Raw genomic sequence first — 15,684 nt, forward strand, 5'->3', positions numbered from 1 at the left:
TTGGAAGAGTGTGGGTGTTCAGGAATTTGTCCATTTCTTCCAGGTTGTCCAATTTGTTGGCATATAAGTTTTCATAGTATTCCCTGATAATTGTTTGTATCTCTGAGGGATTGGTTGTAATAATTCCATTTTCATTCATGATTTTATCTATTTGGGTCATCTCCCTTTTCTTTCTGAGAAGTCTGGCTAGAGGTTTGTCAATTTTGTTTATTTTTTCAAAAAACCAACTCTTGGTTTCGTTGATCTGCTCTACAGTTTTTTTAGATTCTATATTGTTTATTTCTGCTCTGTTCTTTATTATTTCTCTTCTTCTGCTGGGCTTAGGCTGCCTTTGCTGTTCTGCTTCTAGTTCCTTTAGGTGTGCTGTTAGATTTTGTATTTGGGATTTTTCTTGTTTCTTGAGATAGGCCTGGATTGCAATGTATTTTCCTCTCAGGACTGCCTTTGCTGTGTCCCAAAGCGTTTGGATTGTTGTATTTTCATTTTCGTTTGTTTCCATATATTTTTTAATTTCTTCTCTAATTGCCTGGTTGACCCACTCATTCGTTAGTAGGGTGTTCTTTAACCTCCATGCTTTTGGAGGTTTTCCAGACTTTTTTCTGTGGTTGATTTCAAGCTTCATAGCATTGTGGTCTGAAAGTAAGCATGGTATAATTTCAATTCTTGTAAACTTATGAAGGGCTGTTTTGTGACCCAGTATATGATCTATCTTGGAGAATGTTCCATGTGCACTCGAGAAGAAAGTATATTCTGTTGCTTTGGGATGCAGAGTTCTAAATATATCTGTCAAGTCCATCTGATCCAATGTCTCATTCAGGGCCCTTGTTTCTTTATTGACCGTGTGTCTAGATGATCTATCCATTTCTGTAAGTGGTGTATTAAAGTCCCCTGCAATTACCACATTCTTATCAATAAGGTTGCTTATGTTTATGAGTAATTGTTTTATATATTTGGGCGCTCCGGTATTTGGCGCATAGACATTTATAATTGTTAGCTCTTCCTGATGGATAGACCCTGTAACTATTATATAATGTCCTTCTTCATCTCTTGTTACAGCCTTTAATTTAAAGTCTAGTTTGTCTGATATAAGTATGGCTACTCCAGCTTTCTTTTGGCTTCCAGTCGCATGATAAATAGTTCTCCATCCCCTCACTCTCAATCTAAAGGTGTCCTCAGGTCTAAAATGAGTCTCTTGTAGACAGCAAATAGATGGGTCTTGTTTTTTTATCCATTCTGATACCCTATGTCTTTTGGTTGGCACATTTAATCCATTTACATTCAGTGTTATTATAGAAAGATACGGGTTTAGAGTCATTGTGATGTCTGTATGTTTTATGCTTGTAGTGATGTCTCTGGGACTTTGTCTCACAGGGTCCCCCTTAGGATCTCTTGTAGGGCTGGTTTAGTGGTGACAAATTCCTTCAGTTTTTGTTTGTTTGGGAAGACCTTTATCTCTCCTTCTATTCTAAATGACAGACTTGCTGGATAGAGGATTCTTGGCTGCATATTTTTTCTGTCTAGCAGCCTGAAAATCTCGTGCCAATTCTTTCTGGCCTGCCAAGTTTCAAAAGAGAGATCAGTCACGAGTCTTATAGGTCTCCCTTTATATGTGAGGGCACGTTTACCCCTTGCTGCTTTCAGAATTTTCTCTTTATCCTTGTATTTTGCCAGTTTCACTATGATATGTCGTGCAGAAGATCGATTCAAGTTACGTCTGAAGGGAGTTCTCTGTGCCTCTTGGATTTCAATGCCTTTTTCCTTCCCCAGTTCAGGGAAGTTCTCAGCTATGATTTCTTCAAGGACCCCTTCAGCACCTTTCCCTCTCTCTTCCTCCTCTGGGATACCAATTATGCGTATATTATTTCTTTTTAGTGTATCACTTAGTTCTCTAATTTTCCCCTCATACTCCTGGATTTTTTTATCTCTCTTTTTCTCAGCTTCCTCTTTTTCCATAACTTTATCTTCTAGTTCACCTATTCTCTCCTCTGCCTCTTCAAGCCGAGCTGTGGTGGTTTCCATTTTGTTATGCATTTCGTTTAAAGCGTTTTTCAGCTCCTCGTGACTGTTCCTTAGTCCCTTGATCTCTGTAGCAAGAGATTCTCTGCTGTCCTGTATACTGTTTTCAAGCCCAGCGATTAATTTTATGACTATTATTCTAAATTCACTTTCTGTTATATTGTTTAAATCCTTTTTGATCAGCTCATTAGCTGTTGTTATTTCCTGGAGATTCTTCTGAGGGGAATTCTTCCGCTTGGTCATTTTGGATAGTCCCTGGCGTGGTGAGGACCTGCAGGGCACTTCCCCTGTGCTGTGGTGTATAACTGGAGTTGGTGGGCGGGGCCGCAGTCAGACCTAATGTCTGCCCCTAGCCCACCGCTGGGGCCACAGTCAGACTGGTGTGTGCCTTCTCTTCCCCTCTCCTAGGGGCGGGATTCACTGTGGGGTGGGGTGGCTCATCTGGGCTACTTGCACCCTGCCAGGCTTGTGATGCTGGGGATCTGGCGTATTAGCTGGGGTGGGTAGGCAAGGTGCACGGGGGCAGGAGGGGCAGGCTTAGATTGCTTCTCCTTAGGTGATCCACTTTAGGAGGGGCCCTGTGGCAGCGGGAGGGAGTCAGATCCGCTGCCGGAGGTTTGGCTCTGCAGAAGCGCAGAGTTGGGTGTTTGCGCGGAGCCAGCAAGTTCCCTGTCTGGAACTGGTTCTCTTTGGGATTTTGGCTGGGGGATGGGCGGGGGAGATGGCGCTCGCGAGCGCCGTTGTTCCCCACCAAACTGAGCTCTGTTGTCAGGGGGCTCAGCAGCTCTCCCTCCCTTTGTCCTCCAGCCTTCCCGCTTTCCGAGCAGAGCTGTTACCTTATGACCTCCCAGACGCTAAGTCGCGCTTGTTGTGGGAACACAGTCCGTCAGGCCCCTCCGCTTTTGCAAGCCAGACTCGGGGGGCTCTGCTTGGCCAGCGAGCCGCCCCTCCGCCCCAGCTCCCTCCCGCCAGTCCGTGGAGCGCGCACCGCCTCGCCGCCCTTCCTACCCTCTTCCGTGGGCCTCTCGTCTGCGTTTGGCTCTGGCGACTCCATTCTGCTAATCCTCTGGCGGTTTTCTGGGTTATTTAGGCAGGTGTAGATGGAATCTAAGTGATCAGCAGGACGTGCGGTGAGCCCAGCGTCCTCCTAAGCCGCCATCTTGCAAAAAAAAAAAAAACCCCTTTTGGTCTTATTATTAGGTAAAGGAGTCAAAACATTTTTTAAAAAGATGTCAATAATAATACCAGTGTGCATATAGACAACACGTTTGAGTTTCAAAATAAGCTTTAACATCATTATGTCTAAAAACTGAGGTTAAATTCTGATAAAGGTAAGTTACTCTTGGCATGATTATATAGCCAAATATTCATTTAACTACTACTACAGTATAAATTACTAATTATAGAATAGAATCAAGTGTTGCTGCCTAATATAACCTCTGATTTCTGTCTAAAGCATTCTAATTTGAAGGGATACATACACCCCCAATGTTTATAGCAGCATTATCAACAGTAGCCAAATCATGGAAAGAGCCCAAGTGTCCATCGACTGGTAAATGGATAATGATGTCACACACACACACACACACACACACACACACACACACACACACTGGAATATTAGCCATAAAAAAGAATGAAATTTTGTGATTTGTAATGATGTGGATGGAGCTAGAGAGCATTATGCTAAGCAAAACAAATCAGAAAAAGACAAATACCGTATGATTTCACTCATATGTGGCATTTAAGAAACAAAACAAACAATCATAGCGGGGAGAAAAGGCCAACCAAGGAACAGACTCTTAACTATAGAGAACAAACTGATGGTTACCAGAGGGGAGGTGGGTAAGGATGGGTTAAATAGGTGATGGGGATTAAGGAGTGCACTTGTGATGAGCACCGGGTGTTGTATGTAAGTGTTGAATGACTAATTTGAATACCTGAAGCTAATATTACACTGTACATTAACTAACTGGAATTTAAATAAAAACTTAAAAAAATAAAGCATTCAGATGTCACATCATATATACAACTAAATAAATTTAATCAAGTGCTAGTTAATTAATTAATTTTTGAGTACAAACATTTTCCTCCAGGTCAGTAAAATATAATTGACAGATAACATTGTGTAAGTATAAGTTGTACGACTGTTTTGATTTGATACACTAATATATTGCAAGGTGATTACCATCGTAGCATTAGCTAATGCCTCCATCATGTCACATAATTATCATTTCTTTTCTGTGGTATGAACACTTAAGATTTACTTTCTTAGCAACTTTCAAGTATATACTACAGTATTATTAACTATAATCATCATGCTATACATTAGATCCCTAGAACTTATTTATCTTATAACTGAAAGTTCATAGCCTTTGACCAACATCTCTCCATCTCCTCCCAGTCCCCCTCCAGCCCCTGGTAACCACCACTCTGTTTCTATGAATTCAGCTTTTTTAGATTCCACATATAAGTGATATCATACAGCATTTGTCTGATTTATTTCAGTAGTGTTATGCCCTCAGAGTCCATTCGTCTGGTTGCAAATGGTAGGATTTCTTTCCTTCTCATGATTGAATAATATTCCATGGTGTATATATATAGTGGTGGTATTTTTTATACCACATATTCTTTATCCATTCATCCATTGACAGACACTTTAGGTTATTTCCATATCTTGGCTATTGTGAATAATGCTGCAGTGAACATGGGAGTGCAGATATCTCTACGAGATCTTGTTTTCATCTCCTTTGGAGATACACCTGGAAGTGGGATATCTGGATTGTATGGTAGTTCTATTTTTAATTTTTTGGATGAGCCTCCATAGTATTTTCCACAGTGGCTGAATAAACCTACATTCCCACCAACATTGTACAAGGGTTTCCTTTGTTCTACATCGTCGCCAACATTTGTTATCTCTTGTCTTTTTTGATAGCTGTTCTAGCAGATGTGAAATGATAACTCATTGTGGTTTTGATTTGCATTTTTCTGATGATTAGTGATGTTGAGCATCTTTTCATGTACCTGTTGGCCATTTGTATGTATTCTTTGGAAAAATGTCTATTCAGATCCTCTGTCCATTTTTAATTGGATTATTTGTTTTTTTCGCTATTGAATTGTAGTTCTTTTTTTTTATATGAAATTTATTGTCAAATTGGTTTCCATACAACACACAGTGCTCATCCCAACAGGTGCTCTCCTCAATGCCCATTACCCACTTTCCCCTCCCCCCACCCTCTATCAATCCTCAGTTTATTCTCAGTTTTTAAGAGGCTCTTATGGTTTGCCTCCTACCCTCTCTGTAACTTTTTTCCCCCCATCGCCTCCCCCCTGGTCTTCTGTTGAGTTTCTCAGGATCCACATAAGAGGGAAACTATATGGTATCTGTCTTTCTCTGCCTGACTTATTTCACTTAGCATAACACTCTCCAGTTCCATCCACGTTGCTACAAATGGCCAGATTTCATTCTTTCTCATTGCCAAGTAGTATTCCATTGTATATTTAACCACATCTTCTTTATCCATTTGTCGGATGATGGACATTTAGGCTCCTTCCATAATTTGGCTATTGTAGAAAGTGCTGCTATAAACCTTGGGGTACTAGTGCCCCTATGCATCAGCACCCCCGTATCCCTTGGGTAAATTCCTAGCAATACTATTACTGGATCATAGGGTAGATCTATTTTTAACTTTTTGAGGAACCTCCACACTGTTTTCCAGAGCGGCTACACCAGTTTGCATTCCCACCAATAGTGCAAGAGGGTTCCCATTTCTCCACATCCTCTCCAGCATCTATAGTCTGCTGATTTGTTCATTTTAGCCACTCTGACTGGCGTGAGGTGGTATCTCAGTGTGGTTTTGATTTGTATTTCCCTGATGAGGAGTAACATTGAGCATCTTTTCATGTGCCTGTTGGCCATCCGGATGTCTTCTTTAGAAAAGTGTCTATTCATGTCTTCTGCCCATTTATTCACTGGATTAATTTGTTTTTTCGGTGTGGAGTTTGGGGAGGTCTTTATAGATTTTGGATACTAGCCTTTTGTCCTATATGTCATTTGCAAATATCTTTTCCCATTCCATTGGTTGCCTTTTAGTTTTGTTGGTTGTTTCCTTTGCAGTGCAGAAGCTTTTTATCTTGATGAGGTCCTAATAGTACATTTTTGCTTTTAATTCCCTTGCCTTTGGAGATGTGTCAAGTAAGAAATTGCTGTGGCTGAGTTCAGAGAGGTTTTTTTTCTGATTTTTCCTCTAGGGTTTTGATGGTTTTCTGTCTCACATTCAGGTCCTTCATCCATTTTGAGTTTATCTTTGTGAATAGTGTAAGAAAGTGGTCTAGTTTCATTCTTATGCAAGTTTCTTTCCAGTTCTCCCAGCACCATTTGTTAAAGAGACTGTCTTTTTTCCATTGGATATTCTTTCCTGCTTTGTCAAAGATTAGTTGGCCATACTTTTGTGGGTCCACTACTGGAGTCTCTATTCTATTCCATTGGTCCACGTGTCTGTTTTTGTGCCAATACCATGCTGTCTTGATGATGACAGCTTTGTAGTAGAGGCTAAAGTCTGGGATTGTGATGCCTCCCACCTTGGTTTTCTTCTTCGAAATTACTTTGGCTATTCAGGGCCTTTTGTGGTTCCATATGAATTTTAGGATGGCTTGTTCTAGTTTCGAGAAGAATGCTGGTGCAATTTTGATTGGGATTGCATTGAATGTGTAGATAGCTTTGGGTAGTATTGACATTTTAACAATATTTATTCTTGCAATCAGAAGAATAAACTTCCATTTCTTTGTATCTTCTCCAATTTCCTTCCTAAGCTTTCTATACTTTTCAACATACAGATCTTTTACATCTTTGGCTTAGGTTTACTCCTAGGTATTTTATGATTCTTGGTGCAATTGTGAATGGGATTAGTTTCTTCATTTGTCTTTCTGTTGCTTCATTATTAGTGTATAAGAATACAACTGATTTCTGTACATTGATTTTGTATTCTGTGACTTTGCTGAATTCATGTACCAGTTCTAGCAGACCTTTGGTGGAGTCTATCAGGTTTTCCATGTATCGTATCATGTCATCTGCAAAAAGTGAAAGCTTGACTTCATCTTTGCCAATTTGGATGCCTTTGATTTCATTTTGGTGTCTGATTGTTGATGTTAGAACTTCCAACACCATGTTAAACAACAGCAGTGAGAGTGGGCATCCTTGTCGTGTTCCTGATCTCAGGGGGAAAACTCTCAGTTTTTCCCCATTGAGGATGATGTTAGCTGTGGGCTTTTCATAAATGGCTTTTATGATGTTTAAGCATGCTCCTTCTATCCCGACTTTCTCGAGGGTGTTTATTAAGAAAGAATGCTGAATTTTGTCAAATGCTTTTTCTGCATCGATTGACAGAATCATATGGTTCTTTTCTTTTCTTTTCTTAATGTGATGTATCACATTGATTGATTTGTGAATGTTGAACCAGACCTGCAGCCCAGGAATGAATCCCACTTGATCGTGGTGAATAATTCTTTTTTTATGCTGTTGAATTTGATTTGCTAGTATCTTGTTGGGAATTTTTGCATCCATATTCATCAGGGATATTGGCCTGTAGTTCTCTTTTTTTGCGGGGTCTCTGGTTTGGGAATCAAAGTAATGCTGGCTTCATAGAATGAGTCTGGAAATTTTTTGGAACAGCTTGAGAAGGATAGGTATTATCTCTGCTTTAAATGTCTGGTATAATTCCCCAGGGAAGCCATCTGGTCCTAGACTCTTATTTGTTGGGAGATTTTTGATAATTGATTCAATTTCTTCACTGGTTATGAGTCTATTCAAATTTTCTATTTCTTCCTGTTTGAGTTTTGGAAGTGTGTGGGTGTTAGGTATTTGTCCATTTCTTCTAGGTTGTCCAGTTTGTTGGCATATAATTTTTCATAGTGTTCCCTGTTAATCCCTTGTATTTCTAAGGGATTGGTTGTAATAATTCTATTTTCATTCATGATTTTATCTATTTGGGTCCTCTCCCTTTTCTTTTTGAGAAGCCTAGCTAGAGGTTTATCAATTTTATTTTTTCAAAAAACCAACTCTTGGTTTCATTGATCTGCTGTACTGTTTTGTTTTGTTTTTTTTTTTAGATTCTATATTGTTTATTTCTGCTCTGATCTTTATTATTTCTCTTCTTCTGCTGGGTTTGGGGTGTCTTTGCTGCTCTGCTTCTGTTTCCTTTAGTTGTGCTGTTAGATTTTGTATTTGGGATTTTTCTTGTTTCTTGAGATAGGCCTGGACTGCAATGTATTTTCCTCTCAGGACTGCCTTTGCTACATCTCAAGGTGTTTGGATTGTTGTATTTTTATTTTCGTTTGTTTCCATATATTTTTAAATTTCTTCTCTAATTGCCTGGCTGACCCATTCATCCTTTAGTAGGATGTTATTTAACCTCCATGCTTTTGGAGGTTTTCCAGACTTTTTCCTGTGGTTGATTTCAAGTTTCATAGCATTGTGGTCTGAAAGTGTGCATGGTATGATCTCAATTCTTTTATACTTATTAAGGGCCTATTTTGTGGCCCAGTATGTGATCTATCTTGGAGAATGTTCCATGTGCACTCAAGAAAAAAGTATATTCTGTCACTTTGGGAGGCAGAATTCTAAAGTCCATCTGATCCAGTATATCTTTCAGGGCCCTTGTTTCTTTATTTATTCTCTGTTGGGTGTTCTATCCATTGCTATAAGTGGAGTATTAAAGTCCCCTGCAATTACCACATTCTTATCAATAAGGTTGCTTATGTTTGTGATTAATTGTTTTATATATTTGGGGGCTTCCAAATTCGGTGCATAGACATTTATAATTGTTAGCTCTTCCTGATGGATATACCCTGTAATTATTATATAATGCCCTTCTTCATCTCTTGTTACAGCCTTTAATTAAAAGTCTAGTTGTTCTAATATAAGTAAGACTGCTCCAGATTTCTTTTGACTTTCAGTGGCATGATAGATAGTTCTCCATCCCCTCACTTTCAATATGAAGGTGTGCTCAGGTCTAAAATGAGTCTCTTGTAGACAGAAAATAGATGGGTCTTTTTTTTTTTTTTTTTTTTTTTTTATCCATTCTGATACCCTATGTCTTTTGGTTGGAGCATTTAGTCCATTTACATTCAGTGTTATTATTGAAAGATATGTGTTTAGAGTCATTGTGATATCAGTAGGTTTCATGCTTGTAGTGGTGTCTCTGGTACATTGTGGTCCTTACAACATTTCACTCACAGAATCTCCCTTAGGATCTGTTGTAGGGCTCGTTTAGTGGTGATGAATTCCTTCAGTTTTTGTTTGTTTGGGAAAACCTTTATCTCTCCTATTCTGAATGACAGACTTGCTGGGTAAAGGATTCTTGGCTGCATATTTTTTCTGTTCCTCACACTGAAGATTTCCTGCCATTCCTTTCTGGCCTGCCAAGTTTCAGTAGATAGGTTTGCTACTAGCCTTATGTGTCTACCTTTGTATGTTAAGGCCTGTTTATCCCTAGCTGCTTTCACACTTGATCTTAGCCAAAAGGCCGAGAAGCGATATCCCTAGCTGCTTTCAGAATTCTCTCTTTATCCTTGTATTTTCCCGGTTTCACTATGATATGTCATGCAGAAGATCAATTCAAGTCTGAAGGGAGTTCTCTGTGCCTTTTGGATTTCAATGCCTGTTTCCTTCCCCAGATCAGGGAAGTTCTCGGCTATGATTTGTTCAAGTACACCTTCAGCCCCTTTCTCTCTCTCTCTTCTTCTTCTGGAATTCCTATGATACGGATATTGTTCTGTTTGATTGCATCATTTCATTCTTTAATTCTCCCCTCATACTCCTGGATTTTGTATCTCTTTTTCTCAGCTTCCTCTTTTCCCATAATTTTATCTTCTAATTCACCTATTTTCTCCTCTGCCTCTTCAATCCATGCTGTAGTCATCTCCATTTTATTTTGCACCTTGTTTGTAGCATTTTTAAATTCATCATGACTATTTTTTAGTCCCTTGATCTCTGTAGCAATAGATTCTCTGCTGTCTTCTATGCTTTTTTCAAGCCCAGCAGTTAGTTTCATGACTATTATTCTAAATTCTTGTTCTGTTATATTGCTTAAATCGGTTTTAATCGATTTGTTAGCTGTCGCTACTTCCTGGAATTTCTTTTGAGGGGAATTCTTCCGTTTCATCATTTTGGCTAGTTTTCTGTCCCTTTTGCATTTTAAAAGCTTGTTGTATGCTCTGCACCTGCGAGCACCTGCTGTATTAAAGGAGGGTCACATACTGGCCAGGGCCTGGCCCTTCAGGAGGTGTTTTTTCGGGTCTTGTTACTTGCTCTCTGTTGTTGTGACTTTGGTTATTTTATTACCCTACTCATAATAATATTTTGGCCCCTCTACCAGATATGCCTTGATTTGTTCATTGGAGTAGCCCTGTAAAGGGAAACAGATGGACAAACAGGAGACAAAAACACACAAACACACAAATAACACAAAGAAACAAACAAAAAACCCCTAAAGACTAAAAACAAAAAACCCCAAAACACCAACTACAAGTAAAGAAGAGGGTGGAGGTGGTGGTGATGGAAGAGCACATACAAAGAGAGAAATGACTGGGGTGGGGGGAGGGAAGAAAAAATAAATATTGGTTGGGCAGAGAGACTAAAAGGCTTAATCCAGAGAGGGAAAAAGGAAAATAAAGAAGGAGGTGGGGAAAACGAAATGAGGATAAAGTTGCCCAGACAGAGAAACTATATGGCTTGAAAATTCCAGAGAGAGAAAGGAGTATAAAGAAGGAGGTGTAGAATGTGTATCAAGACAATGGATTAAATATGTCCGTTTAGACAGACCAATAACCAGAGTAACCAGCCTAGGGGAGGGAAGAGATAAGGAGGAGAAATGGGGGAGGGGGAAGAATATATCTATATATCCAGAATTGACCTAGAGTTAATCCAGGCAATGCTGCACTGCTGGTCGGTGGTAGCTGTCCTCAGGGTCTGTGCCGCTCCAGTGGATAGGCAGTTACCCAGTGCAAGGGGGTGTGGTTTGGTGTAGTCGGAACCCACCTCCACTAGGAGCCCTGGAAGTGATCCCTGAGGCCCCACCTTGGTGGTGGTGGAAGCAGGGGCAGAGTGGTGATCCCCCAGTCTCTTCACGGATCCCGACCTGGTGAACTCCCTTTGAGTGGTCCTCACTGTGCTGCGGGCACAGACGGGGGGGGGGGGGGGGGGGGGGCGCGCGCAGTCTTTCTTACTCCGCCAACTCCCCTGACCCTGCACTTGGCTAGGATTCAAAGTCCCGCTCTGTGAGCTCTGACGCTGGGGAAGTGCCTCTGAATGTGGTGATATGTGGTCCCGGCTGGGTTTGTGCCACCGCACTTTAGGGAGGACCGCCTTCTCTTACCACGGACTGAGTCTCTGCCCTTGCCACCTGAGACCCCGCCATGGCGGATGGCGGACACAGGCAGGCTTTGTCTTTTCCCACAGCACTCCAGGGACTCAGCGGCAGTATCCTCCTGCAGACTGAGCCCCTGGCCCAGCCGCTGTGCCCCGGGGGTGGCGGATGCAGGCAGGTTCTGTGCTATTGCGCAGCCCTCCAGGGAGGGAACCACTTTCTCCAGCTGTGGACTGAGACTCTGACCTACCACCACACCCAGGCCTGGCTCCCCCCCCTCCCCAGGTGCGCGAACAGAGGCCAGCCCCATCCGGAGAAAGCCGCAGTTAGAGATTGGATCCCTCTCAGTCTCAGTCCCAGGTCTATCTCCTGTACCCATAGGTCCGGTCCTGCACTTTTCTATCCGCTCTTTCTCTTCCCTTTGTCTCTCCACAGAAGGGGGTCCCTCCCCTCCATGCTCACGTGGCCTTTTTTTTTTTTTTTGTATCTCCCCCAGTCGCAGTTACCCACCTGTCTTTTTTCCAGCTTTCCCATTTTCTTCCTAGTAGATTCAGTCTCTTTCCTCCCAGGCCCTGGTGTTCAAAGTCCTTTGGCTTCTACACTTCTTTGAGAGACAGGGGAAGTATGGATTCCCCCTACTTCTCTGCCATGTTGGCCGCCCTCCAGCAACTACGAGTTCTTTAAATATTTTGGGTATTAATCCTTATCAGATATATGATTTGTAGATATTTTCTTCCATTTTGTAGGTTCCCTTTTCATTTTGTTGGTTATTTCTTTTGCTGTGCAGAGCTTTTTCATGTGATGTACTCCTATTTATTAATTTTGTTATTACTTGTGCTTTTGCTGTCAGATCAAAAAAAAAAAATCATTGCCAAGACCAATGTCAAGAAGTGTTTTTTCTTCTAGGAGTTCTATGGTTTGAGTTTTTAGGTTTAAAATTTTAATCCATTTCAAGTTAATTTTTGTAAGTGGTGTAAAAGGTCCAGTTTCCTTCTTCTGCATATGGATATCCAGTTTTCCTAACACCATTTATTAAGGAAACTGTCTTTCCCTACCAAATAGTCTTTGCTCCATTGTCTAGTATTAATTGGACATATTTGCATGTATTTGTTTCTGTTCTATTAGTCTGTGTGTCTATTTTTATGGCAGTACCGTACATGTTTTAATTACTATTGCTTTGCAGTGTAGTTTGAAATCAGGAAGTTCGATACCTCCAGTTTTGCTCTTCTTTCTCAGGCACTTCTGTTTTTGTCCATGAATAGATGCTGAGTTTTTCTTATTACATGTGGAGGGGGGAAGGGATGACTTATGCTGCCATGATGCTTTGTCTTACCATATTAACAAAGTGTTTTCAGAATTATTAAACCAATACCACCATTAACAACAAAACTGCTAAGTAAATTTAGGATTTCTTTGCAGTTCATTTTGTCTTTAGAATATATCACATGTTAGAGAACTGTGTTCAGATTTACTTGAATTAATTTTATTTTTTCTATGGTGATGTTTCCCATTGGTATATACTTAGGACCACGTGCTTGTATTTGCATTCTGTTTACATAAAATTTCCCTTTTCTTTATTCTTTTATCCCTTTATAGTTTTCATCCTCTTACACTTTATTTTCAACATTTATACTGTTTCAAAGCCTGTTTCTTAAAAGACCTGCTGGATGTAGAGGGAAGGAAATAAAATGAAAATATTTCTGTGTCATCATATATATATATATTTCAATCAGGCTACTTAGAATAAGAACTTTGAATATTCTTTGATTTTAAAATATTTGGACCACAAATGTATTTCAAAACATGAATGGCATTTATGTGTCAGGTTTTCTTTAAGAAAACTAGCCTATAATTCTCACTTAGTAGCTATATTATCTTCTGTAGTAAAGTGGGGTCTGTTTACTTATAGAGTTAATAACTAGTTCATTCTCTAATTATTATCCATAAATCTTTTTTTTTAAATTTTTTTTTCAACGTTTTTTTATTCATTTTTGGGACAGAGAAAGACAGAGCATGAACGGGGGAGGGGCAGAGAGAGAGGGAGACACAGAATCGGAAACAGGCTCCAGGCTCTGAGCCATCAGCCCAGAGCCCGACGCGGGGCTCGAACTCACGGACCGCGAGATCGTGACCTGGCTGAAGTCGGACGCTTAACCGACTGCGCCACCCAGGCGCCCCGTATAAATCTTTCCAAGCTAAGTGATCCTCTGAGTTTTTATCAGAGACCATTTAATAATACTGATGATAGACTTGAGCTCACATTTAAATGGGACTTTGCAATATCTCTGGGACTCCTTGATGTTTTTCTCCACTTATTGAACTATCACCCTAGCAAAGATTTTCATTTTTTCCTTCTTTCTTCATTCTTGCATGCTGCTGCCAGACTAATGTTGCCTAAATACTGCTTTTGTCATTCTCATTCAAGAACTTTACAGTGTTTGCCTGTTGATGATAGTGGCATTAAATATGACTTATCTGCATTGGGCATTCAGAGTTTTCTTGAATCTTATCCTTCTTATCTCTATTATACTCATGAGAGCCTTCTTATCTCCAACTGTTATACTCATGAGAGTCATCACTTAGTTAGCACTTATAATACACCAGGTACTGAGAGAATGATGCATTATTTTCTGCTTTGTGTTGCTGTCTCCATGGAGAGAAATTCCCTTATCCTTCACCATTAAAGAAACTTTATATCCTTTAATGGTATCTGTTGGCATCTTTTCATCAGTCAATCATCATCTCATGGCATTAGCACAAATAATTAAAATAACAGGGGTTTATTGTCAGGTTACTACAAGTACCTTCACATACCTCCAAGAAACAAAATATTGCCTGATCTCCTGAGGACCAGACCTCAAAAATCAAAATCAGAGCAACATTCTCCATCTTCCTGGGCCAGCATACTTTTATTCTCTTCTCCATCATTCTCTCTTTCCTAGACCACAACGATGGCTCATCCCAACTGTACACCAGGATCTCTCACTGCCCATAGTCAGCTGGCAAGAATTCGTGTGTTAGTTGAAAATCTTGAGAGAGGCAAGTGGAGGTATTCTTGGGGTACTCAGAGATCTTGCAGGGATCATGGATGGAGCAGTTTTTAAAAGTTTATCAAAAGAGAAGTGAATAAAAGTAGGTTGGATCTTATTTATCAACTTTCAAGATTATTTTATTTAAGATGAGATAGAAAGTTAAATATTTTTATAATTTGAATATTTTTTATGTCCTCAGGCATACCGTGGCAAATAAAAGAGAGTTTGTCAATTAAACTGCATTTATTTATAGATTGTTGTAGATTTGTTTGAATTTTTATCTATTAATGAAAAAAGACATGACATATGAGAGGAAGTAATAATTTTGCAAATAGATAGTTACCCTTTAATGTTTAGAAAATATGCCCTTTTTTGGATACAAATCTAATTGTAATGGCAATCTTCTCCTTCAGTTTTGCAGACTCCAGCTGCTAGCAAGCATGTATCTGCCAAAGATCCAAAAAAGCTGAAACAATCTAGAAGCATTGACTGTTTTACAGGTAATTAAAATTGGGATAAACTGTTTTTCCAAAAAATTTAAAGATAGTTTTTATGTTTCCCTTTTGGTAAAAATGTGTATTTTCTGTTTCAGAATTAAGTGTAATGAATAAAATAAAGAAGAATAAGCTGTCCAAAGCGATTTACTTGATGCAGAAAGCTCTTCTAGTATTTGAAAAAGATGCAGCCTCTACATGTTCACACAACTTTTTGATGGTAACAACATGCCATTCCTTTTTTTTTTTTTTTTTACTCCTGACATATAACCATAGTTAAATGAATGATTTAGTTCCCTTTGCTAAAAATAATGTGTTCGTTAGATTATGAACTTTTAGGGTCCCTATATCTAGTCCTCTCTTTTGAGAAGTAGAATGGTTCTGAACAGGGAACTAATTTGTATTGCCAGTCCTGAACTCTCCTAAAATGATAGATCCTCTCACTGTATTTTCTCTTTATAGGGGCAACTTACATTGGAAGCCAAATAAAATCAGAAGGATTAAAAATAAGGGAAACTATAGAATTTAAGTGACACTATGCTAGCATAATGCATTCCTTACTATGGAATTAAAATACTTCAAGTCCATTGGCTCACATATCTCCTCTCCGGTGGTATTGCTGATTTATGGACTAAATGCCTTATTATCTTACTCTGACCTGGAAATTGTTCTGTCTTCTTGCTGATTCATTGTATATTGATTTTAGAGTTTAAATTTTTGAGGGCAGTAAAATTTAAAGTTAGGGGATTTTTAAAAATTTTGTCTCTCATACTGTAT

General features: G+C 39.6%; 1 protein-coding gene across 3 annotated transcripts in view; it reads left to right on the forward strand.

Annotated features, from left to right (window-relative positions):
- The window catches only part of CFAP54 (cilia and flagella associated protein 54), a 301,918-nt gene that overhangs the window by 60,364 nt on the left and 225,870 nt on the right, over positions 1–15,684 (forward strand). For all 3 annotated transcript variants that reach the window (XM_047868490.1, XM_047868491.1, XM_047868492.1), the window contains exons 18-19: positions 14,827–14,913; positions 15,006–15,127. In XM_047868490.1, the coding sequence (XP_047724446.1) occupies positions 14,827–14,913; positions 15,006–15,127 (209 nt within the window). The remainder of the gene's footprint in view (positions 1–14,826; positions 14,914–15,005; positions 15,128–15,684) is intronic.

Source organism: Prionailurus viverrinus, chromosome B4 (assembly GCF_022837055.1).
Source record: "Prionailurus viverrinus isolate Anna chromosome B4, UM_Priviv_1.0, whole genome shotgun sequence".
In the NCBI taxonomy this organism is placed as follows: domain Eukaryota; kingdom Metazoa; phylum Chordata; class Mammalia; order Carnivora; family Felidae; genus Prionailurus; species Prionailurus viverrinus.